At 45.0% G+C, this 26,439-nt stretch overlaps 2 protein-coding genes across 4 annotated transcripts in view; one reads left to right on the top strand and one right to left on the bottom strand.

Moving 5' to 3' along the window:
* The window catches only part of BRF1 (BRF1 RNA polymerase III transcription initiation factor subunit), a 172,658-nt gene that overhangs the window by 69,325 nt on the left and 76,894 nt on the right, over positions 1–26,439 (bottom strand). For both annotated transcript variants that reach the window (XM_064511970.1, XM_064511971.1), the window contains 7 exons: positions 26,253–26,325; positions 17,841–17,990; positions 15,796–15,889; positions 6,161–6,287; positions 4,571–4,610; positions 4,389–4,481; positions 3,412–3,690 (listed from right to left, as the gene is read on the bottom strand). In XM_064511970.1, coding sequence (XP_064368040.1) covers positions 3,412–3,690; positions 4,389–4,481; positions 4,571–4,610; positions 6,161–6,287; positions 15,796–15,889; positions 17,841–17,990; positions 26,253–26,325 — 856 coding nt within the window. The remainder of the gene's footprint in view (positions 1–3,411; positions 3,691–4,388; positions 4,482–4,570; positions 4,611–6,160; positions 6,288–15,795; positions 15,890–17,840; positions 17,991–26,252; positions 26,326–26,439) is intronic.
* Positions 20,835–24,542, top strand: BTBD6 (BTB domain containing 6). Of its 2 annotated transcripts, XM_064511972.1 has the most exons (5): positions 20,835–21,336; positions 21,568–21,874; positions 22,118–22,208; positions 22,460–22,578; positions 22,845–24,542. In XM_064511972.1, exons 2-5 carry the CDS (start codon positions 21,657–21,659, stop codon positions 23,875–23,877), a joined length of 1,461 nt encoding a protein of 486 aa, XP_064368042.1. In that variant the 5' UTR covers positions 20,835–21,336; positions 21,568–21,656; the 3' UTR covers positions 23,878–24,542. The 2 variants fall into 2 exon arrangements, with proteins under 2 accessions (XP_064368042.1, XP_025969799.2); XM_026114014.2 differs by lacking the exon at positions 20,835–21,336 and having other exon boundaries at positions 21,355–21,874.

Below are 26,439 nucleotides of genomic sequence, written 5' to 3'. Positions count from 1 at the left end.
AGAAACCTTCTGCTGCTGCTGCAGCCACTGTAGCACAAAGGTGGAAGATTTCCCAAAGCAGCTGATGTAGGCAATTATAAACTGAATTACCACATGCAAAAGCCAAATAAAAAGACTTTGTAGAAGGTTCCTACAGCAGACTTTTTCTGAGGAAGAGAGATCATTACAGAGAGGAGAGAAGACACCCTATATTTAGGGAAGCTAAAAATTGCACGTACTGCACCTGCTTGCTGAGTTCCTATTTAATAGCAGCCTGCCCGACCACTCAGTACATCCCCATGAAGTTTTCGGTGAATCTTCACCATGCAGCAACACGTAGGCTGCCTCCAGACACTGCACTGGCTGGACTTAATGCCCCCATCCGTCAATAACACGCAGAGCCCAGCAGGAGAAATAAGACCATCCTGACGAAGGTCTCCAGCCCAACCTACCCCAGATGCTCTGCACAGTGCAAGATCACTTGGGGTTGAAGGAGAACCAGAGAGACGGAAAGGTTTCTGTTTCATGATTTACACAACTGCGGTAAATGGACAGAATTTCACCTTGAGGGTGCAATGTTATGATAACTCTCTCCCTTTTCTGCTGGACTTAGGCGTTGGAACATGAAGTACTGTAAGAAACTTATGGCCAACCAAGATTCACACTGTAAGTTACACTCAAATTCACGCTCAAATTCATAGAACAAATCCAGACTGATTTTGAACTAAATTCAAATACGCAGAATAAATACATGAATCTTTTAATCTTTTCCTCCTCCCCACTAGCATCCCCTCCACAGGTACCAACTACTCATTTCCAGAGATGATCTGTAATTGAGCCATCTCAAATTAAACTCTGAGCAACTGCTCTCAACCTATATTTAGCTTTGAAAACTGCCGCTTCTTTTTCAGACATGAAGTAGGGCCTGGAAATTGTCTGATTTTTCCAACTGTACCAGTTGGCCTGATAGAAGATACTACCTCTACGTACAAATCTTTCGTTTACTGGAGCTATGGGGCAGAATTCAAGGCCCCCTTGCCTGTGCTGACAGAAACATCTATACTTGTTTTTCAGCAGGATTCAGAGCTATGATGCACAAATGAGCTATAGGAAGCATCTTTACAAGTAGTTTTCTTTATTCTACATAAGAACTAGACATCAAAAATCACACTGTAAAATTGAGGAGGGTTAGTCTATGTGTATATAACACATGTACTAGGTAGTTAGGCTGCAGCAATTCAACTGGGAATACCTGCTCACAACTCAACTCGACTTTGCAGTAAAGTCAGACATGAATGCTGAGCATATCCTTCTGGCTCCCTTTCCCTTCACTAATTATATTTGTTTATGAACACTCTGAATATTTTATTCAAAGTTTCAGACAATTAATTTATCCATTTCATGTGCAGAACACGGAGATCATCAACACAGGCTATGTCAACATTGCTTCACGCTGCCGCACAGGGACAGGCTCTGGCCACATGCCATCTGCCACCCAGGTGCACCTCCCAGCCTGCCCCTGTCGCCCGATCCTCCAAAACGCATTGAGGCTCCGCTACTCTTCATGAACCCAGATGACTTCCCAGAGGAAACCAGGGCCTCAAAGGGATGATGCACACTCGCATCTTGTTGCAGCCGCACCAAGCCATCGTAATGTGGCAAGGGTTTCGAGGTAGGGAATTGCACCGCAGTGCAACTGCCCCACAGTACAGACATAGCCAAAGTGAATCTGATTTAACAAAAAACTTTTAAATGTTTAAAAATGTCAGAGTCACTGCAAAAAAAAAGTTTTGGGCAGGACCGACAATCAACACACAATCAAAGCAATATTCAGCAACCATCTTCACAGCATACAAAGAAAATATGTACCTGTTCAAATGCCTGCAATGATTCTCCAGATGCGTTCAAAGAGAACAAATACACTGAAACCTATTTGATTTTGAACATTCAGTTAATTTGACAGGTCCTCCACTTTTGGAAAAAAAAACAGCAAAATGCAGACAAGCCACAGTATGAGCAGCCGTGCGTTCTCCTGCCCACCTGCCTGAAGCCCAACTCAGAGGAATGTATCTGGCTATACTAGCTTAGCTTCATCTCACTTAGTCCTCAGCCCATCCATTAAAATGGTCAATAACGATGCCAGCTGAGAAACGTCCATCACTGGGAACTCATTTTTACAGGTCATTGGCTAGCCAGACAACAACAGCTCCTAGCCATTACTGACCTCTCTTAGACATGAACCACTGATTTCCTGGAGAAAGACAAGCCGTGAGCCATCCATTTTCTTAATCATAATTAAAAAACAAAAACAAAACCAGTCAACTGTTTCTATATGATTTAGTTTGGGCAAAATATAAACATGCAATCATCCAGCTATATTTCTGGGATGCAAATGCTAACATAATAAGAACCTGAATGCATTCAGTTCATCTGCTGAGGCAGGGATAACACTGTTAAAAGTAGGTGCTGTTAAACACAAATTAGCATCAGAACAGTTTGGAGATCAAAATGTTCTGGTGCATTGACCCCCAAGTCAACTAACAAAAATGATTCAGACAGGTATATTTTATGATGGAAAAAATAACTATGACAAAGAAAAGAATAAAATGCCCTTTAAATATGTTCAGTTCTCAGTTTCATTAAGATGCAGATGAAATTAAAAACAATGCCATCACCATAAACCTCAAGCACACATAAGAAAAAGCAAACAAACCTGCCTGAATAACTGGCTGTTTGCAGTATTTTCTGCCTTATGGCTCTGGCAAAATTAGATTCTTCAGTTGATCAGTCCTGCTCTTACTGTTCTATGCAGTGCTATGTGTTACAGATAGATTTGGGGGTTTTAAGAAAAATGGAATATAACAAAATATACACCAAAATCTGTATCAAGGAAAAAAAACATACAACCAGTTATTTTCTCTTTCAAACATTTTAAATATTTGCCATTTGCAAATGACAGAAGATTCTCAGTCAGAGAGACAGACTGCATCATGTCTGACTCCAATAAAATGTCTCCTGAGAAAGCCTGCCTTGATCTACAATTCTCATACTCGGGTTGTAATTTCAAGTTATATTTACAGAAATTTGCTTCCTCTAATTTCATAATTGAGTCTGCATGGCTCGAAATATGCCCATCAGTTATCATATGACTGCAAACCTACTTGCCTAAGAGATATTCATTCTCAAGCTTCAGAAAAATGTGAGGCTCTCCAGGTCTTCCTGAGGAGCACATGTCCATGACCAATGTCAATGACTCAGACTGCTGCTCTCATCCAGTCTCATGACTCCTATATCTCTATGTTAGAGTGCCTCACAGAACTGCTGCCCCAGTAACCATCAAGATACACGGAAATTACACAGCAAAACCACTACTGGCTGCACGTGTCCAACATTTCCACTCTCGGATATTTACTGAATAGCTCTCTTACTCACCAGGCTCTCGGTCCTTAGTGGATATGCACTCTTTTATGGACTCCGTTATGCCAAGACTAGCCGCAGTGGGGAGCGGGCCGAGCAAGGATTCCAGGGCGGGTGGCCTTACAGGAGCTTCACTCCCATTTTTGCATTCTCCGTCTTCATTTGTTTTTAATCTGTCCTTCTCAAGAAGTTCATTATAAAAGTCCTTGTTTAAGTGATTAGCAGCTGCTTCCAGTTCCTCATCTTCTGCCTCCTCCTCTCCAAATATGCTAGAGGTATTATCTTCTATAGAATCTGTACAGGGGAAAAAAAAACCCAACAAATCATTGCACACCATCTGTTACAGAAGCTAAATAAATAGGCACTCACTTAAAGAATAAAAATCTTTAGAGAAAATCTGCAGAAGAAATACACAATATTTACAATGTATGAATATATGGAGTTTCCAGATGCTCTTTAAATTCATTACCTTGGCTATTAAAACATATTTTTGCGAATACAGTCATCATTTAAAATAGATGCATTGTGTTATCATAATACAGCAGGGTTTTGCGACAGGAGCCAACTACTTACCGAGATAATTATGAATAAAAAATAGCCAATTGAACCTGCACAAAGCCCTTCCACATCAATTCATTAACTAGGGGATTCAGGGACAGAAGGGCCTAGGTGCTGGTCCACTACAGTTTTGATGCAGAAAAGGAACATTCTCAGGTACTAGTGCCAAACAGACTGTACCAGGAAGGAAAAACAACTGAAGTCATTAACGAACTGTAATTTTAATAAACAACTCAGGTTATTTTGAAGGCTGATATTTGTAATAACTAACTGATAATACGTATCCAAAAGCAGAGAGAACCCCAACATGATAAATACAGATCTTTTACAATACAAGCATATACACGTTCACAGTTATTACAATAAAGTTCATACACACAAGACTGGATCTGAACCCATTATTATTTAATAGTCACAACATTTTATAGACTTACCGTCTTTAGTGAAATTTGCAAATACTCCTTTTGCTTTTGGTCTACTGTTTTCTAATTCAATCTCTATTTCATCTTGATAGCTCGATATTTCACCTGTAACGATGAAATAAAAATAAAACTCGGCCATCATTGATGTAATTCTGCATAACTGAGTGATATGTTACACTGAACATGACTTATACCTTCAAAATCCTCCAGCTTTTTTGATAACGCCTTCTCAAGCTGAAATGAAAATCAACAAAACAAATTAAATGTGAAATTACTAAAAAAAAAACCTTTGTACTATTTGTGAATTATATATTCAGACACACAACTGCACGGTATTTTAAAAGCAATAAGCAGGTTCTGAATCACAATTCAAACTACTTTGTAGTGTCAGACAGGTAAGATGGACAAGTTTCGAAATGCCGACTGATTTCAAGCATTATCTCACCAATCTCTCTCTCTCACCTGATTCTTCCAAAGGAACTTTGATTCTGGCAAATGGCACATAAAAGGCCCTGCTCTTCAGTCCCTACGACTGTGCCTGTAGACGTGAGCAAGCGCAAGGACAGCGCTGAACACAGCGCACATGCAAGTGCAGACTGATGTACTGACCGGCAATACCCGACAGACTCTTGAGGATGCCATAAACACGCTAACAGATCTTTAAATGATAGCATAATATTTAGCATATTAAAAGCAAAACCCTGAAACATGAATAATGTAAGATGTGGGTAGGATGGTTACAGAATCTTCTTCTCCGGAGCCACCTTTAGTTCATGCTTTGCAAAGAAATTAAGCCACAGACTAAAACTAGTCTCTGTGGCAGCATGTGCTATATACCACAGAATAAAATGAGCAGCCTGACTAAAGCAATTAGGGTATGTGTTTTCATATGTGTTAAAAAAAAAAAAAAAAGTTATAGGCAATGGCAGTTCTCCCGACTGTGGTATCTTCTTGAAAAAAGCACAAGGTCTCTTAATTAAAAAGCATATACCTTTCCAATTCTGATCTCTGCTGAGTAGGATGGGAGGCTGCATACAGCATATAAAAGTACAGATGTTAGGACAGCTACCCAAGATCTACATGCCACCAGCTCAGCTTCATTTGTCACATGAGAGACCCCAATTTTTTAAAGACCAAAAGATCTGAGGCTTAGGTAAAAGCCCTGAGCACGAGAACAGAAACACACGCAGCAGGTAAGCAAGCATAAAGGAGAGAGCAGCACTTCGCGTAACTGCACCACCTTGCAAACAGGGGCAGCATCTGGGCAGAGTTACTGAGCCCTCATCTGCAACACGGCAGTCACGTGCTAAGCACCAAATGCTGCTATCCTGCAAAACCAGAAGCTCGGCTGGTGCTCCTCTACCCAGCCACCAAACGTCCTGGATGTGCACTAATACAAGCGGCGACTCCGTGCTCCCCGCAGCGGTTGACTCAGACTGCAGCCATGCTTCGATCCCTCGTCAGGGGATATTTGCAGCTACATTTGGCACACATCTGAAAGCACGTGCCTCTTTGGAGGAGTGAGCAAAAATGATACGGAACAAAAACTTCTCAACTTTTATTTACTGGGAAGCCCAGCTAATAAAACAAGCAAAAACTATCCTTAAGTTTATGGGCATCATACACGCTAACACTCCTCCATCTCCTAAGAACCTCGTAATAGATGCAACGAAACCTTATCAGAGGCCGGTCAGTTAGGAATTAGCATCAACTGATTCAAAAAGGAAAATACAGAAGGGAGGAGAGAGGAGAGCAATACACAGGGCATCCAGTTCAGAGCCCACCTGCTGTATCTTCAGTTTTTTTTGACCAGCTGTAAACGAAGGAGGATCACATTCTTCTTCCAAGTCAATCTTCATAAATTCATCTATGGTTAGCTGACTTGTTGGTGTATCTTCAAATTCTGTCAACCTGCCAGAGGGTATAGTATATTACTGTAACATCTTTAAGAACTTCTTTAAAAGTAACAAAACTTGTCAAACTGCTAGATTATAGAATAAACATGTCATCCTTAGAAACTTCAGCTCAAACACAGAAGACATTAAAATTGAAGTGATACTAATGGTTTCCTCTGCTCCTAAGTAAGCATCTTTTCATATCACAAATTAGCCTTTGATTTATTAGATTATGTAAAAAACTTTTTTGATGAACAAACACTGAACAGAAATGGGGAAGGCACTAAGGTCAATTATGTGTAGACTGAAAAAACTGAGATGAGAAATACAGTTCATTCCTCCTGTCCCGCTGCTTTTGTGATCAACACCAAAAAATATCCCAGATTCCCAAACTAAAATGTCTGCCATTACAGCATAAGAGTATGCTCAAAAATATTCTTAATGTATTAGCATGATTAATTCACACAAAGCAAATGTTAAAGTAACATATTTTCAACCGACTCTAAGAGGGACAACAAATGACCTTCCCAGGACACAAACAGGCAGCCGTGAAGTAAAGGGATCATCTGCACATTGCACGGATTAGATAAATGCATATAATCGTATAATGATGTAATTTGCCCTTGTTCCATGTTTGCATTTTTAAAGTTACTACCTACAAGAGAGAGATGAATAGTTCCACAGGGAATTGCCATGAAACCGGCTGAATCTTTCAAAGGACTGAAACTGAAAAGAGACCACTCTGTCATAATTTCACCCACAAATTTCAGCGTTTTGTACAGGTGGTTGAGAATGATCATATCCATTTTACAGCTGGAGAAAACAAGACAAAAGGTTAAGTACAAAGGCAGGTCAGGGAGCGTCTGGCAGAATGCTTTTCTGACAGAAAGTGCCCTTTTAATAATATCAACATTTTCCATGGGAAAACTGCAGTGACGGGCCTGCAGCTGCTTCACTGCAGTATTCCCATCTTCCAGAAGAAGCAAAGCTGACAAGAGCTCCCATCTGCAAAGCCAGGAAACTAACAGACTGTGATTCAGTGCTCCCAAAACAGGACCTTGCAGTATTTCGCTCCCCCAAAAAACAGTCATGGTTTTCTCTTTTGCCTCCAATTGCAACAAAAATCCTTCCCAGGTAGGAATTTTCTCTGCGATAGAAATTCAGTTTCCAACAAACTCCAATTCAAATGCCAACGCCAAGAGCACCTGATCACACTCTCTCCCTAACTCAGTATCAGTGCCTGTATTTTAGTTATCTACCTCCTCAAATGAGAGGGAGTCCTCACCTTATAAACAGAAATCAACTGCAGAAATCAGCTTACTAAACAGAAACAAGGAGTGAGCGGCATCCTGAGCACGCGCGCAGCTGTGCCAGCTGAAACCAGCACTGCCGAGGAGAAGAAAGCATCCAAAATCTAGTCTCTCTTCCAGAGTTTGGGCATCTCCACGAAGCACCAAATTCGACAGGTACTTGAGAGTGACTGCCAGCCCAAAACCTGCTCCTTGACGTCATTGCCAAAATGTCCTCTTAGAGCATCACTGACCTGCTCCCTTCCCTTCTCTTTCAAATCAAAGTCGGCAGCGGAGGAGGATGCTGTTGGTGGTGGGAGCATCTAGCTTTTATTTAACAGACTAGAAATGCTTCTCGGCATAACGGGCTTCCAGCATGCATCACCGACCTTCCAGGAGAGAGCCTCATCCACCCGGCTGGAGGCAGAACTTGGCTATGAGGCCGTTACTATTATTTTAATTCAAGATTCATTTAATGCCAAATCCATACATTATTTTAGAAGCATAGCGTTTCCCAGCCATCATCATTAAACTACGCAGTCATCTGTCTCTTCATGTGATTGCCCTTCAGCTGTATTTGCCTAACATTTGCCGGCAGTCCCACTTCAACAAGATGGTTGAGACCAGCCAGCCTCACTGAGCTGGAATATTATCTTCTCTCCTGCTGTCAAAAGCCAGCACCCGCTTTGGCACAGATCCCTTGCTGCTTTATCCCATGTGTGCTCCGAGTTTGAGATGGGCACCCAGGCACCCAGCCCCGCCAAAATGGCCACACTTCTAGGCGTGCACAGCAACTGAGAAAATGTCAGTGACAAAACCAGTCATTTATGAAGGAAGGTAGGGGATGAGATCACCAAGCCTGGATTTCAGCCCCTCAACCCACACAGGTCTCCTGTCAGGCACCAGAGGCCCAGTCTGTGCTCCCTCACCCGGTCCGTCCTGTTGCATGACTCGCATCACCCATCCTCCACCCACCAGACGTCACCCATCCTCCACCTACCAGATGTCACCCACCCTGCGCCACCAGGCATCACCCATCCTCCACCCACCAGATGTCACCCACCCTGCACCACCAGACGTCACCCACCCTGCACCACCAGACGTCACCCATCCTGCACCCGCCAGATGTCCCGCCAAGGGTGAGCCACCTTGCAGGCAGATTGCATGAGCCTCGACTCAGGGTTCAGCTTCAGCACTGAGCTAAACCGGCAGCACGGGTATATCCTAGCACCTGCAGTGTATCTGCACTAGGACGGCACAGATCTGCGTGGTCTTTGCTGGCCATGTTGGACGGCGAGCTCCAACCCACAGTGTGGCACGGCTTGAGCCGCCCAACCAAGCCACCCGGGTCCCTCTCAGGCCCACGCACTCCTCCGCCACAGTCCTGATCCGAGCCGAACTGTGGCCGAGGGCCGGCAGTCTGGCCGTGAGCACCACCAGCACGATGGTACATGCACAGGACCCCCAGTGGCCAGCCCCAAATCACAGAGAGGCACACGATCTCCTAATTTCTGGCCGGCCTTAACCACGAGGCCAGCCCTCCTCCCGAAACCAAGCGCCCCACCTGATTCTCAGCCTCACAGCTTGAAAGTTGTGCAGCTAAATTCACTCCCTAGGGCACTACTGGTATGGAGATGTCTAAGTCACGATGAGGATGAGAGTCTGCTAAACACGGACCCCCACAGCCACACGCGGTCCCTGCTCTGCAGAGGTGACCACCAAAGGTCCCTGGGTCCCACAGCTGGTGTCACGCAAGCGCAGGCACACGGACGTGGCGGGACCGAGACCCGCACAGCCTGGCGATAAGCACAGTGCAGGAGGGAGATCTGCTCGCTCAACATCTTCTCCTTTAAATCGATATAAATAAATACCTGCGCTTGCCAACCACCTGTCTGCCTTGGTGTTTTACACTGGATGATATCCTGCCTACATATTTTTAAACATTTCTTTAATTTTACCCAGTGTTTGGACACATGCCATCAAGGCAACACACTGATGCACGCCGCAGTCTACGCTGCATAAAACAAGGTAACATTAGTTTGGCAGCTAACGAAAACTGACGCAACCTTAATTATAAGCATGATAATTTCAGGGGCAAGGGAGCGCCCTTGTGAAGAAAAAATAGCTACGGGCTATTTTTTAAGTTCCACATAAAAACAATATCCAAGTTCATTTTGTACTTCTGTTAATCTGAACATATCTAATAAAAGTAGCCATTTTAAGTCATGCATAGAAGGAGGAAAATAAACAGATACACAAATTAAGATATTATTTCTTTGGCACTAATTCAGAAGGGCTCTAAAAATTAAAAATTGGCAGACAAGTATTTTCTATTTATAGCTGAAGCAGAGGCAATCGCTGCAGTTCAGGCTAAGGCTCAACTTCCAGTATAAACGCTCCTCTTAGAGTTTCTCACAGGCTCTTTCAAGCAAACTCCTCTGGGAGAAAAATTTTTCCAGAGCTTGGTGTCATCTGCCGCTAACCTCAACCCTTTTTTTCAGAGAAAAATTTCCAAGGCTTTTGTTCAACCAGTGTGCAGATAAAGCACTCTTGTGCACAGAACAGCAAACCGATTCCATTCACACTTAATTTAGCTCCCAATAAGGGAAAATGGGTCAGGCATTTTGAAGTTATGAGCAATGTTTTTTTCATTTTGTTTGGATTCGGGGAGCCTGTCCAGTGGAGACTTCTGAACCCAGTCTGCAGCTAAGAAGAAGATTCGCACGCAGCGCTAGCTGCTCAGCTCCACCATTTCCTCGCAATTCTGGAGTGGTGGGGCGCAACGAAGCCCTTAACCGTGCAAGGTCTTCTGGAGTCCAGCCCAAATGCTCCTGGAGGCCCAGGAGCTGGAAGTCCAAGAGGGACCTCTAAGCAGGGCCAAAGCAGAAAGCCACACCGGCCGTCCCTCCCCGTTCAAATGAGAGGGAGAACAACCAAAACTGCCAGCCAGGCTCGGAGGAGGACCGCGAAGTCTGGTCAGCCACGCAGCATCTCCTCACTCGCCTCTAAGCACACAATCGATGTCTGGTCCTAGGAAGCAGATAGCTTAAAAAGAGGTTGCGCTGGACCTCTATTATCTCCACAATCTTAGCTGTCATGTTAATTACAAATATTTTAGTAAATAGATCAGCCGATTTGACAACTCCAGTGTTTGCAGACTCTGGAAAAGTAAGGAACTGATTTGTATCTCAGTGAAGTGTCACAACATTTCACTATATCCCCATGGCCGTAGCAGAACATCCCTCACTGCTGCCTCCTGCTCTCACTGCGTACTTGCTAACCCGAGACACGTTCAGAGCTCACGCTGCTGTGGCAAACTTTAAGCAACCATTATTTATCATACTACGAATGTAACCATCTATTGCATCAGCCTTCTCTCTCCCCTTGTTTTTATTTTTTTTCCCACGCCAGACATTGCTTATGTGTGAACTATTTATGGAAGTATGCAAAAACATACCCTAACAGTGACACTTAGTACAGGATATATGTCAGAACTAGTTGCTTAATATTTCCTACAATATATAAGAAGTATTTTACAGTATTCGCCGATACAAAAATAAACAAAAGTGTAATGTCCTTACAGATAATCATTATACCTATCTATAACTTGATTTATACTTATACACAAAGGTATTCTTAAAGACTGCATCAGCAAGTATCTCGTATTAAAGGTAAGCACAAAATCAGAAGTAATCTAGTTACTATGGTTTTCTAATTTACAATTACTGAACTGTGCTAGATTACTTTGTTCCTAGCCCAATGCAACTGCAAAGAGAAATATCTTCACTTAAACAACTTTCACGATATGTTACATGATACATTTCACCGCTCTTTTGCAGTGGACTAGGAGCATGCACACACAGCCGTTTACTGAAAATTAACTGGTGACTAATAATTTGTTGTGCTCATTTGCTGGCAGCTCTCTGTGGTTTCTGTAAGTATTAAAGAACAGATACCTGGAAAGATTGATTCCTGTACCAATGAAAAGTGCCATTAAGAATCAGTTGCTTTTGCTTGCTTACATCAAAATAGAGATTTAAACTTATCACAAATTTGTTACCATGAAGTTCTGCAAACACCTACACATACGGTTAACTCCGGTTAACATTTCTGCACATGGTTAACCCACTAATAATCTCCCTGACACATCTTCCTTGGCATCCCTGAAATCTGTCAGTCGGAAGCTTTCGGAGATTTTTGTTCCAGTTTCCCGCCGCCCCCCATCAAGTGTTCACATCATACCAATGAAACAAAATGTTTTAGCATTCCTTAAAATTTTGTTTCATAAGCATGGTTCCTCCACCGTGGCATGTCAAAGCACTCTATGATCTCCTGGAAAAGAAAAATGGCATATTGCTTAATTTCCTAACAGAACCACTCAGATGAGGAAAGTCAAAAACACAGAAAACTGTTTACAAGATCTAAGCCCGAGTTAGTGCTAATAAATTAATTACCGTATCAAAAGCAACAGACAAAATAATTTTGAAATGCCAATTTTAAAAAGTACAAAGTACTGAAACATATGAGGAATCTAATTAATATATTAGCTTACTAGTTGTATAGAAGCAGGATTTAGATAATAACATTGCCTGCGAGTTGGAGTCTTCAAAAATAAAGCCCTTTTTCCATTAAAACAGACAATCCAACTTGCAGAGATATGCACCTCCAACTTGCATGGATCAAGCTCACTTTTAACCCACTCTACCAGAAGGATTTCTAGAAATCATTTATAAGCCACTTTAAATTATTTAACTTGAGACATCAAATATTTCTCAGTTTAATTTCTTCATTTACCAGAGCAGCGGTCAGTGAGGAAGCTCCATGGCTGCTCATTCACGATCACAGGGGAAACCACCAGCAGCTCCTTCACTTGGGGCAACCTGCCCACTTTTCTCTCCATGCAGCACTTTAACCAAATGCACTTGCTCGACTGCCTCCCTGCACATCCTCCACCTTTCTCCACGCTCACACAGCTTAAGGAAATGCCTCTCACTTAACTCATCAGATAGATACCTTTTCTGGGGCTTGGGCACGGATTTGACTTGCATCGCAGCAGAACGCACACTTCTTCGAGCCTCTCCTTTCAGCGTCCTGAGCTCGATACGGTTACGGTACTCCCGGAGTCCCAACCCCGCAGCACCTCGCAGCCACGCATCTCCCTGCCACTGTCTCCTCAGTCCCGAGCCTGCGCTCCCACGGCAAACCGCTCCTCTCCTCGCTTGCCGCTGCAGAAGTCTACCCAGCCTGGGACTGTGCTAGCTCTTTGGGCACAAAGTTTACGTGAGCTATATATCGCTGCAATGAAAATAAGACAAGCTGCAGGCAACATATTTCTCTCTATGCATGAATCTTTAATTTTTTTTCCAGAAAATTACCAATGCAGTCATTGAAAGAGCTACAGTTGGATCCACAGGGTATCAGCAAAGGACCCTACCCATGAAAACCCCTGCAGTACCTTCACCCAGCTTGGTGACTGCAGTTACTGTGTAACGAAGTCTCGCCTTCCTTCACCAAAAATACTCTTTTGTTGTGAAGAGAAACACCTCAAAAATAAATGTCAAGTGCTTTAAATCGATTCTGGCTCTTCATTTCAATTCCTTCTAAATGAAGCTTTATTTCTACTGAAATTCACTCCTCCTGAAAGTTCATCATAAATAGGTTTTATAACAGACAGCACTTTATGGAACTTAGAAGAAATATGTTTATGTAAAAAGCAGTTCAACTTAAAGATAAAGAGAGCAAGCCAAAGCAGTAAAATGCAAGTGTTAACAACAATAAGCTGATTTATTTTAATTTCTATTGAAGAAGTGCCTAAGATCTTCAAATAGGCATAAGGGCCGTACAGTATTAGATAGTGCACAATGGACAAATATCACAAAAATTATTCCCCTTGCAGATAAGGTATCATTTGGTATGCAGAAAAAGTATGCAACAGGTGACTAAACAGACGAAGGAGCAGAATACGCAAAGGTAAAAAAGGCAGTAGTGAGGACAGGTGCATTAAACAGGCGTAAGCATGAGGATAAAACCAAGTAAAAGGGTTGGGCTTATTAGAAGTTAATTTCTGCTATCTCCACAGATGATTACACAGAAAATAACAATTTGACTAATTAGTTAATATTTGTACAGTGCTTTGAATATATAAAGTGATATATAACTTAATATCCTTTCAATTAGACTGGAAATGAGATAGATAGAATTATCAGTGCATTTATTAATATTTAATACGTTCCCTCTCAACAACAGCAACAAGCTTTACATTTTAATTGTGCGCTTCGAAACATAAAGCTAAAAGGCTCTGTGAAATAATTACGATGTTTTCTTACCAAGATCTCACCAAAAATTGAAAGACACGCAGCTTTTTAGCCAAGCAGGTAGTTAAATCAAGAACTCTTGATTCAAGGATGGGGGACAGGGTCCACGTGCCACTTGCAGGCTGTGTTGCATCTTCCTTCCAAAGCAGCTTCCCTTTATGCCCAGGTCATTCATTTTATGACCTGAAGGTTTTAAGTTATGCCACGTTTTTGCGAACGGCCTCCCAAGAACTGTCCTCCACTTTCACCCAACCACACGTGACCCTCTCCCACCACACAAAGCAAGGGCAGCTCTTTACAAATCCCATTAACAGCAGCAATAATTTAAAGGAAATAAAACTGTACATCAAATTGAGAAGCAAAGAAATTTTTAAGAATGTATAAGAAGTGCTTATTAATTTAGACAACTTCCACTCAATGGCATTTTGAGAGGAATTCTTGAAAGAAGAGGAAAAACCCTGCGGTGCAAAACCGTTATTCAAAGGAATTTTTTTATTTGCCTTCGTTAAATACTATATAAAGTGCTCTTATTTGAAAAACATCAATCAAATTTATAGATTCGTGATAAATACAGTTGTAATTATAGCTGCCTGAAAATAATTCAGCTGTCACGTTTACCCTGTCAAAGTAAATAAGGCTGTCATTTTAGTTGATGCGTGTGACTTGAGTAAACATTTCAAAGCATGAATTTTGAAGTAAGATTTCTTCGCATGAAACAATTGCTCAAATTAATTTTCCTTCCAAAGCTAATTTATTATGCTTATTTTCTTAGTAAGAATGAACTCTTTAACTATTTAACCAGAGCATCTTGAAGTAGATTACGGCTGCATAAATCATTAACTATACAAAATGCACATTAAAAAACATGATCTGTTGACCAGAGGAAAAAAGTGGCGTTTGTACTGATACATCCCTGCTGTCATAGTACCCTAAAGCACTTCAAACATTAATTTAAATTCATCCCTATGCTATCCATTCAAGGTAGGGAAATAGCATTACTCCTGTTCCACAAATGAGGATCTGGAGCACAAACATTTTTCACAATTAAGAAGAGAATATTATCAACAAATGTTAGATTCAGCTGGATGTGCTCAGGCTGATCTCAGCGAGATGGGAAAAAGAGAGACAGCCAGGGAGCTCTCGAAAGACAAATCTTGGTCAAACTTCAGAATATACAAGTGGTGAAAAAATTCATACTGGGGACAATATAAAGCATGGTATTTCAGTTAGGTCATTTTTCACCGAACCTGGGAGGAAACAGAGAGCTATAACTTTTCAAACCTAAAATAAAGGAAACTGGGTGATTTTTACTTCTGCTTCCTTCATAAAAGGTGGAAAATATTAGTAGATCTTTTAAAAAAAAAAACACACCAAAGGTACATGGGAAATTTCCATTTTCAGGTTCATGTTCTGATGATAATTTGACTTCTGACCCCTTCAGGGAAGTTATCATTAGACTCACTGTGCTGTCTTCTACTGACTAGCAGAGCAACACTATTGGAAAAGAATATTTTATCAAAATAATTTTTAGACGTTCTGCTCAATCGCAGCTGTAGAACGGGACTTTTCAAGTATTCCAGATTAATGAAAAAAATCCCATGGTGCACCCTCAGCTTTGAGAAACAGTTTTTTTCTGAATACACGACAATGCTGTTGACATTTCTCACATAAAGGTTTTTTGCCTTAAACTCCTCACCTGTTAAAGGGACACAATGCTTCTTACTTTGCTAAGCATTTGAGGCCTTACATAAGGGGAAGATGTTATTACTTAAAAGTGACCAGCTGAACACATTGTACTTATTTTATTCTTGGCACATCTGAAAAGGAAAAGAACCTATTTCTCTCTGATCCACATTCATTTTAGACTCCGCCGCTTTTCAGTACTGTAAACGGAAGATAAAAGCAATAAAATTCCACTGACCTTTTTCTTAATGTAGACTCACAAACCTTGACCACTCTGATGACCTCTTTAACAGTGCGTCGGAAATCATGCATTCTTGCTGCCACTAGCAGGGCTAGAGAAGAAGCAAGGAAAGTCAATGTCAAAAAGAGGAAAAGCTCCCAAAGAAAGGCAGAAAACCCTGAGATAAGCATACCCTATCTTTGTCCCTACCTTCAGTTAAAGAGCAGTAAATGCTAATGTTCAGCTGTATACTTGAATACAGATGATTAACTTGTCTATGCAAACTTTGCTTCCTACTCAGTAAAATTAAGCTGATCGCAAACCGTACCCTGGAAAACCCTGTGCTTTAGCTCATCTTGGAAACTGTGGTGAGCTACTCAAATACAGCACAAGAATGTATGACTATTCACACATTTTCAAAGTTACCATCTTTTTAGCAGAATTTGCTAGACTTGAATAAAACTCTCCAGTTAACTCTGGAGAAGCTGGAAGTGAAACACTGAATCTGCTTAAGCTGTTATTCTCATTTCTGTCACTGTTATCGCTGCTCTGCAAGCGCCCTGGCACACTCACGCAGTACTGCTATACACCTCAATACCTATTTTAATACCGGCTGTGTTTACATTGGCATTTTGATTCAGAGCAATAGCACAGTTTTGAAGCAAACCCTTCATCAGCCCCATCCATCATGCACAGTTCAGTGCGCAGCACAGTTTTAAGCATGCAAAAGCAGCTCCCTTCCGAGGAAGCCAAGCCCGAGCTCCTCTCCAGGTGGGCATCTCAAGCGCTCCCGCTCCTCATGGGAGCAGCAGGGTCTGAGCCAACGGCTGCTCCTTCAGACAGCTCCCAGCATCGCGTGCCGCAGATGTTCAGGCCAGGGGACCACACGAAACCTGCTCCAGAGCAAAGCCCGTGAACTGCACACATGCCGATGGGTGTAGGGGACTCAGCACCAACTGCTTCAGCCTACTGGTGCTTGCTTTCTGAACCAAATCACTTGCTCATGCGTCTGACACAGAGTCTAGACACAGAATCCGTACCTGAATTTGGAACAACATGCAATGAACAAGTGTCACTAACTGGAAGAGGCCAGAAGTTTCACGGAGATTGCACAGCTGTGGATTGCCTAAGGTTTATACGCTGTTCTTCATTCAAGTATGCACATATAAGATCCTTCAAATAAAATAAAGCACATACATGAACTGTGTGACTACACATGCTTTCTGTTACTCTGACCTCACTGCCTGCTACTGACTACCTTTTAATCTAGTCCTTCCAAACCAGTAGATTTTTGGAAGCACCACAACAGCAATGGATCTTGGAAAGAGATGAAGAAGGAGAGGGCATTAACCTCAAAAATACGTTTAGAGAAGGCATTTCTTGCATAAGATGCAGCATAAAGACACACATCAAAGTGTTTGCAATAATGGGATACTTTTAGCTGAGATAATCTAAGGAGAAAAGAGCAGTAGGTGGGCTCAGGAGGTATGTTTATTAAACCAGTTGATACAGTCAGAAGCAGCAGAGGAGTTTTCAAGCAGGCAGACCCACACAGGCAAGAGAAAGGAGAAAACAGCAAGTCAGAACACGTGCATCATGCACAAGTTGGAAGGAACTGGTAACTCTACACGAGAAACCATACGGGTGGGGGAACAGGGGCAGCAATGTTGTCAGTGAAAATCTGACAGAGCAAAAGATACCAGAAGACCTCCAGGCAAAACGAAGGGGCAAAGGAGGACAACAGGAAGGGAATATTTTAGCAGCGAGCGCCTGCAGAGATGGCAGGTGAGAGGAGCGCCAGGAAGGACGTTAGCAGATCCAACATGCAAGATGCACAGGATCTGAACAAGGCGTGCAGGAGCAAGGAGTAAAACAGCAGTGTGAGTTTCAGAAGCTCTTTAGATGAAGAGCTGGATAATCTGTAGGGGCCCAACAAAACCCGGAGAATAAGGCACCACTGAGGAAATGCAAAAGTTTGCATCTGTACCCAACTCCAAGCTCTTCCATCCAACAGAGCAGGCGGCTCCCCCGCGGGTGCAGCACCATCCCGGGATCTCACGTACCTGCTCCACAGAGGCCGGAGGGCCTGCGGCCGGTGTGCATCCAGTCTCTCTTCATCCGCTGTAACAGCCTGAGGGCCGTCATGGACACCTCGTGGTTCTTATCCCCAAATTCAAGCATGTGTGCAAAACGAGGGATGTACAAGCATGGATCTGCAACAGAAGAAAACACAATTATTTCTAATCCTGAGCTTGAATTTCTGAAACACGTCGCTTGAGCAGCAGCACCACCGGCATGTCACGGCTGGCTCGCTACATGGTTCATGGACAAAAAGCAACACTCGCAACAGCGCAGACTCTGCTGCTGCCAGATCCTCTGATTACCAAACTTTAGAAACACCTTTTTAGCAAGGGTACAGTCAAAGTAAAATCCTTTCTTGCTTTACAGGCAGAAGCTTTTAAAGCACTGCACAATATTGTTTTTTCACATGTTTTTCAGGGTCCAAATGCTGAATCCAACACGCAAGCAGTGTTTCTGGTATCGGTGAAATTACACACACATTTAAGCTTTTGCAAAAGTTTTTGCAGACTAAGGAGGTAACTTAGGTCCAAAACTTTTAACATTCCCTGCAAAGCAACAAATAAACTAACTTGCACGTCTTCTCTCACACCTACCTAAAAATTAAGCTTTGAACAAAAGCCGTTTGCTTAAAATGCTGTGTTCCTAGCAAAAGTCCACCTTCGGAGTTAATTACAGCTCCTCCAGAGACTCCCATTCCACCGACACAAAATGCCGTTCATTACAAACACTGAGGCACCTTCCATCGGCATAAATTGCCGGAGCCCAATTAACGTCAACAGCATTATAACAATTTACATCAGCCAAGGACCTGCCTCCTGATGTATCAACTTATTTCAAACACTGGCGTTATCAGCTACAAGCTAGCAGTGCTTTGCCTAAGCCAATTCATAATTTATCAAACCATCTTGTAAAAGCTATGTTCGACGCATGTTTACTCTTATTTGAGGGATCAGGTTCTCATTTCCTGCCAGCCTTTTATCACTTGACCGAAAATCCATGAGGTTTGGTAAATTGTTAACTATTAGTCTCAACTCAATTTCCTTAGCTGCTCCCCTACGCAGGCACGTCGTGATAAAGATGAAAACGCGGCTAAAAACGCTCAACTGGTCTTACAGATTCGCAATTAATCAAAGCAGCCTCGTTTAGCACAACGTCCTAACGATGTGCCCTGTCGCCACGTGCGTGTGTCCCGAGCAGAAGCTCCCAGATGTATCTCCCTCCAAACGTGAGAAACGCCAAAGCGCTGTCACTCCCCAAACACAGTTATACAAAAAGAAGCGTTTATGAAAGATTAACCAGCCCCTGTGATTCATAAGGGCTGTTTTTCCTGTATTTTAATTATCCAAGGAACGTGCTGGCAGATACCTAGCTACTCTATGTATGTTAAGGTGCCGGTCACAAATGAATATCTTATCTGCAAGAACGGCTTAGGAAAACCCATCCTCAAATATTTCCTTGTGAGAAGATGTATTAACACAATGAGAGTTTTTTAAAAAAAAAGTATAATTTTGTGAATTGATCATAAGCAGAAACAACCCGTTCCAAAACACCAAAAGAAACCTTTCAGCCCGCTTCAACAGACCTTCAAACCTTCCTTGCGACATCGCAGCAGCGCCCGGGACGCCCCGAAGCCACGGCGGGTTTTGCCGCGAGGGGCCAAGGCAGCGCGGCAGGACTCGGGTCAGCTCTTCACAGCTTTCCCTCCTCCCATTTCCATGCATTTACACACTTTTGTATTGTAGCTGCTCCGAAATTTCATGCCCATGGGTCATCCGACAAAATGTTACACGTCCTTAAATTCTGAAAGTACCAAAACAGTCAGAAAATGCGCTTTGGTTTTAAGCAAAGCGAAGAGCCGTAAGTGGCGGGAGCAGTACCCAAATTAAGTGCAGGGCCGAGGTTAATGTCCACAGCTGCTATATGGCCGCAAAGTTTTCTCAAAAATTAAAGAAGTTTAAAAACATATGCTGAACCCAAACCTCGCGCCTTTCCCAGGACCAAGCCCAAGCGCCAGCGGCTGGGGGAGACCCCCTGGGCTGCAGCCGTGCGCCGATAACGGGGGCAGAAGGGGAGCGAGGCGGCTGTCAAGCAGGTGTCTAAAACCTTACGGAGTTGTCCAGGAGCGCCCGCCCTGTGCGCCCTGCCGCCTGCGCGGCCTTGCACAAGTCCCGGGATTTGCACGGTAATTAACGGGGACGGATGAATTTTCCTAGGAAACTCTGCTTACGAGCGCGACGGCCCAGCCGCAACAGGCAGCCGCGATTTCGGCGCGGGGCGGGGGGGAGTGACACAGTCCCCGCCACCCGCCCGAAATAAACGGGGGAAGAAAACGAGAGAAGGGGCGGAAAAATACTGATTTTTTCCTCTAGGGAAAAAAATCCCAGAAAACTCGCAACTTCCCCTTGAGTAACCCAGCCCCGAGCGCCGCCAGCCCGGGCCGCCCCAATCCGCGGGCGCTGCGCGGCGGAGCGCGGCGCGGCGGCGCCCCCGCCCGGGCCGCCCGGGAAGCGCGGAGCGTCCCGTGTCGCCCCCCCGCCCGCGGAGCGCGGTGCTCGGCGCTGCACACAAACACCCCCCCCCCGGTGCAGCTCCCCCGCGGTGCTCGGCGCCGCACGCACCCTAGTGCAGCCGCCGCCCCTGGTGCTCGGCGCTGCACGTACAGACACCCCCCCGCCGCGGTGACCCCCCCCCGCGGTGCTCGGCGCTGCACGTACAGACACCCCCCCCCCCTCCGGTGCTCGGCGCTGCACGTACAGACACCCCCCCCCCCCCCTCCGGTGCTCGGCGCTGCAGGCACAGCGCCCCCGGGCGGGCGCTGGCGCGGGGCGGTGCTGCCGCGGGGGGGGCCGGGGGCGCGCGCAGGAATGACACGGTGCCGGGGCGTGGGGGCGGCTCCCCCCGCCGTGCCCCGGCGCTCCCCATTGGCGCGGGCGGGCGTGACGCGCGCGGCGGCGGCTGCCTATTAGGGCGGGAGGCGGAGGCAGGGCCCGGCAGAGCCGCGCCGCGTCCCCCCGCCGCCACCAGCGCCGCCGCCGCCGCCGCAGGGAGCGCCCAGGGCAGCGCCGCCCGCCCGCCCCGCGCCCGGCCCCAGCGGCAGCGCCGAGCAGCGGCAGCAGGAGCAGCGCCGAGCGGCGGCGGCCGCCGCGGGAGAGGAGAAAGTTGGAGCGAGGGGCGGCGGGGCCGCCCGGAGCGGGACCGCGGAGCGCCGCCGCCTCGGCCCGGCCCGGCGCCGCGACCCGCCGCAGATGCCTCAGCGCCGCGCGGGGCAGGGACGGAGCGGCGCTCGCCCGCAGCGGGGCCCCGGCGGCTGGCTGCGCTTCTCCCCGGCCGCGGCCCGCGCCGGATTCGTGGATTGACTCTCGCTGCTGCTCCGCGCCTGCTGCGTCTCGCTGCTGGGCTGCGCCCGCGCCGCGCCCGCGCTCTGGGGCCGAGGAGCTGCGCGCCCGCCCCGCGCCCCGCCGGGCCCCGGCGGCCGAGGTGAGCGCCGAGCCCCGCCGCAGCGCCGCCTCCGCCGAGAGGCGCCCGGGGCCCCCGGCCGCCGGGCCGCGACACCGCCGAGGGGCCGCCCCGCCGTCGAGGAGCGCGCGGAGGATCCCGCCGGAGGGACCCGCGCCCGGGAGCCGGTCGCTCCCTCGCTCATGCCACTGCCCCACGGGTGCCTCAATGGCAGGATCATGAAGTGTTTGACTTTCTTTCTTCTGCTTCCAGAGACCTTAAAGAAGTCCAAAAAGAGCGTGAAGTCAAACGGCAAGGTGCCAGCATGCTATGAGATAGTGCCCCTGTCCCTCAAGAAGAAGATGGCTGCAGAACTTTACCCTGCCAGCGCCAACACCAATATCGCAAACAGCAACGCTGCTGCCGCCGCCGCCGCCGCCACCGCTGCCAACAGCAAGAAGAACGCCCTGCAGCTCCAGCAGAGCGCCCAGCCGCCCCCGCCGCCCCAGCTCCAGAACCTCAACAACAACAACTTGGAGAGCGCCAACTGGCAGTCCTTCCACCCCACGCTGCGCGAGAGGTAAGGGCCAGGTCCGCCGCCGCGGCCTCCCTGCCTCCGCCGGCCTTGCCGCCCACCTGCGCCGGGCGAGGCGCGAGGGCCGGGCTGCCCCGGCGAGGGCGGCCCCCAAGGACTGACCGCACGGACGGACACGGCGCGCGGGGGAAGGCGGTGGGAGGCTGGCGGCGCGCGGGACCGGGCGGGCGGCTCCGGGTGAGGGGCTGCACACGCTGACCCGGCCTCTTCCCCCCTCCGAACTTGCAGGAACGCGCTGATGTTCAATAACGAGCTCATGGCTGACGTTCACTTCATCGTCGGCCCGCCAGGGGCATCCAAGAAAGTTCCTGCCCATAAGGTTTGTGCAGACAGTGTTGTACGGGTCCCCTCTCCCTCCCCCCTTAAAAGCAGGGTTACATCTTGCTAATTACGGTTCTTGTCTAATCTTGAAAGTAATTCAGGTCCATCTTTAATTAAAGAAAACTGCCTTAGACAGTTCTGTGTCTCAACTGCAGCTTTTAAGTCTCCCTAAGTGTAGCTCTTATCAAAAGCTAGCACATCCAGTTATTACCAATATGCACTACTAAGGCTTCTTTCTTTATTTTGCAGTATGTCTTGGCAGTTGGTAGCTCTGTCTTCTACGCTATGTTTTACGGTGATCTTGCAGAGGTCAAATCTGAAATCCATATACCAGATGTGGAACCTGCAGCCTTTCTAATCCTATTAAAGTAAGTGGCCACTACAAGTCTACTAATTGTGTGGACATAATCAAAGTAGCTTACAAAATATCTCTCTCTTAATTGGCATTGTGCAATTCGCATGTGTTGTTGTATACTTGAGCGCACTGACAAATACTGAATGTCAGATTGCTCACTGCCAGCAGATTTGACTATAGATTAATTTTTTTGTGGCCTGTACTTAATTTTCTTCCTAAGAAACCATATATAAAAACATATACAGGATTGTGTTTTTTTTATTGTCCCCCCCCACCCAGATACATGTACAGTGATGAGATTGACCTGGAAGCAGACACGGTTCTGGCTACGCTGTATGCTGCCAAGAAGTACATTGTGCCGGCCCTAGCAAAGGCTTGTGTCAATTTTCTGGAGACGAGCTTAGAGGCGAAGAACGCTTGCGTCCTGCTGTCTCAAAGCAGGCTCTTCGAGGAGCCAGAACTGACGCAGCGCTGCTGGGAAGTGATTGATGCTCAAGCAGAAATGGCACTGAAGTCAGAAGGCTTCTGCGAAATAGATCAGCAAACACTAGAGATCATTGTAACCCGGGAGGCGCTCAACACCAAGGAAGTGGTGGTTTTTGAGGCTGTTCTCAACTGGGCAGAGGCTGAATGCAAACGGCAAGGGCTGCCGGTTACGCCGCGGAACAAGAGGAATGTGCTGGGAAAAGCTCTGTACTTGGTGCGGATTCCAACCATGACTTTGGAAGAGTTTGCAAACGGAGCTGCCCAATCTGACATCCTTACGCTCGAGGAAACTCACAATATATTCCTATGGTACACAGCTGCAAATAAACCCAAACTAGAGTTCCCGCTGACCAAAAGGAAAGGACTTGTACCTCAGCGATGCCACCGCTTCCAGTCGTCTGCGTATCGCAGTAACCAGTGGAGGTACAGAGGGCGGTGTGACAGCATTCAGTTTGCTGTAGACAAACGGATATTTATAGCAGGACTGGGTTTGTATGGGTCGAGCTGTGGCAAGGCTGAATACAGTGTCAAAATTGAACTGAAACGCTTAGGAGTGGTCCTTGCTCAAAATCTGACAAAGTTTACCTCTGACGGATCCAGTAATACTTTCTCTGTATGGTTTGAACACCCTGTGCAGGTCGAGCAAGATACTTTTTACAATGTAAGTGCTATTCTTGATGGCAATGAACTCAGTTACTTTGGGCAAGAGGGAATGACTGAAGTGCAGTGTGGCAAAGTGACATTCCAGTTCCAGTGCTCCTCAGACAGTACTAATGGGACTGGAGTACAAGGAGGACAAATACCTGAGCTCATCTTCTATGCATGATGCATTTCACTTTGATTGTTTTCCAATACTGCTATGCACACTAAGGGATTTTTCAATTTTACTACAGAACTCTACAGCAGTATGGAATGTTATGCTACTTACCTATCTACTACATCAGGCTATCAAATAAGTGAAGGAATGCTCTTGAATTTAATCTTATTTTATTTATTCATAAGCTATTTGACTTAATTATTAAGACTGCAACAAGCAGGAAGAAATGTTAAAAGTTTGCACGTACTGTGCATTTATTTTGTATATAGATAACTAACTTGCAGACTGCAGCTGACTTAAACAGAATGTTCTAAACTAGAGCAGTTTATGAATCTGTGAAATATAAAACATTTTTACTTGCCCTAAATTCTGTGTACTTGATCATTGCTGATCTTATGGCTTGTGTCTGTTAAACTATCTGCTGTTAGCAATAGTGCTAATGCCATAGTCTGGCCCATGTGGTGATTGACAGAAGGCATCTGTACCACCACCCAGACAGAGGTTCCCCGACCTGGTACCTGAAACTACCCTACTGCAGGAAGAAGGAAGCTGCTACATGTGGAAACTCAGGCTTTTTTTTGTGTGTGCGTTGCCTAAGCTGAAGACACAGACAAGAAGTTTGAGTGTAACCAAAGTTGATTAAAGTCATCCTGTGGTTATATCTGAAACCTTAAGATGTGCATTCACGCTATGCTTTTGGCATCTTTTGCATTTACTGTTTCCGAGGCAATCTGAGGTTAAACTGATGCTTGCACCTGTCAAATTGCAACAGACTTGAACAGCCAGAGTCAAGACATACAGCTGAACCCTAATACAGTGATGGGTTTTGTTGCTGATTTAGCCAAGAGCTAAAATACTGACAGCCGCAAATCTACATGCACATCATTGCTCACATTTAGGAGCAGACATGAGAGAAATGCCCAAGTTCACTCAGTGTATTAAGTTTGCTCAAAATTACTAATTATGAGGTACCACCTTAAAAGCTGCTGGGTCATCTTGTCCTATACCAAGATATATAGTCCCTCGTATGTACTATCAGTTATCATTTTATACCTAGCATATTTTCTCAAAGAGTGGCAAAACTAGGTGTTTTCCTGAAGTATCTGACAATCATTATGGATGATCCAATGGGAAATACCAAGTGTTCTTTATAAATGCAATGACCTTGGAAGGAGTACTCAAATAGCAGTCTAAAACTGTGTGTGTGTCTTCCCCCCAATGCATAATCAGTACCTCTAATCTAATTGAGAGAGCAGGGGGAGGTTGCCTGCTTTCTCCTCACTGTTGTATATCATTAGTTTTCACCTTGAAACTAAACTGCAGTGAAATTCTTGCTGTTCTCACTTAAGGGAAAAAAAAAAAAGTGACAATGAAAAATAGGCAGGGAACTGAAGTCTTGAAAATAAGGGCAGCTTTTTACTGCAAGTAAGCCAGCTCACCATGACGGCTGATTGCTGTTCCCTGCCACATACTATCTGGATACTGTATGACAGTGCTCAGTATGTGCAAGGCAAGTTCTCTTGCTGGAAACTAAGAGAGCAGGAATGCAGTTATGTGACCAACTGAGAAAATGTGAAGATGTGTGTATGTGCACGTGTTGTTCTTGAGTACAATGACACACGATTTTCTCAATATAGACAGGAGAGAGTGGGAGTGAGAGTGGGTAAAGATACAGGAGAAAAATTCCTGAACAGAGGTGGGTAACAGTCACAAGACCTCGCTATAAACTTGCCCTTTTCACTGGAATTGGCATGAATTCCCTTGGCCTAAAAGCTACGAAGTTTAGCAGAGTACTGAAATGTGATGAGTATGCGCTATTGCCTAGGTTATTAGCACCAAATCCAGCTTTTAACATGGTAAAAACTGCCTTCCTATCACAGTGCATTTTTTCAATTATGACATTAATTAAAAAGTTATCAACATACTTGCAAAAGTTGCTCCTCATTTTCCATCAAGCCACTTGCATTTCAAGCACTGATCATCTCAGCTACAGGTGACAGACAAACACTAAGTTTGGCAAACATTTATCTAATGCTGCATCTTTGTCAAACTGAAGTTTGACAGGCATGTGTAAACTTGTAGAAGAACACCAGTTTGTGATGCATTAGCCCATTGTCTCATTATGGCTTGAACTACTCCCAGAAAAAGCAGCTGAATTAACTGTAAAAGAAAATTGCATCCAACTCCTGGAGAGTCTTCTACAAAGAAGAACAGGTCCCTACAGTCGGCACCACTTCTACGCCTAGACTGATTATAGCTTCACTTTAAGTTACCTCTTTAGTATATAAGACACAATACTATGTATACATACATATATATGTTTTTTAAAAGTAACCATGCAGAAAATATACCCAAATATTCAAAAGTCAACTCAAAAAAAATACCTATAGCTGGAGCATTTATGCAGAGTTCTCTGGCCAACAGAAGGAAAGTTTTTCCCAGCACATAGACATTCACCTATTAAAAGACAAAAAGCATTACTTAAATCTTAAACCACAAATATTTTAATAGAGTATTTACATGGAGAGGAAAAATTACTTTTGACATCTTAAGCAATCTGCTTTAAAAAAA

This window comes from Dromaius novaehollandiae, chromosome 5 (assembly GCF_036370855.1).
Source record: "Dromaius novaehollandiae isolate bDroNov1 chromosome 5, bDroNov1.hap1, whole genome shotgun sequence".
In the NCBI taxonomy this organism is placed as follows: domain Eukaryota; kingdom Metazoa; phylum Chordata; class Aves; order Casuariiformes; family Dromaiidae; genus Dromaius; species Dromaius novaehollandiae.
Note: the sequence above shows the minus strand (reverse complement) of the source record. Positions and strands in the feature narration are given on the sequence as shown.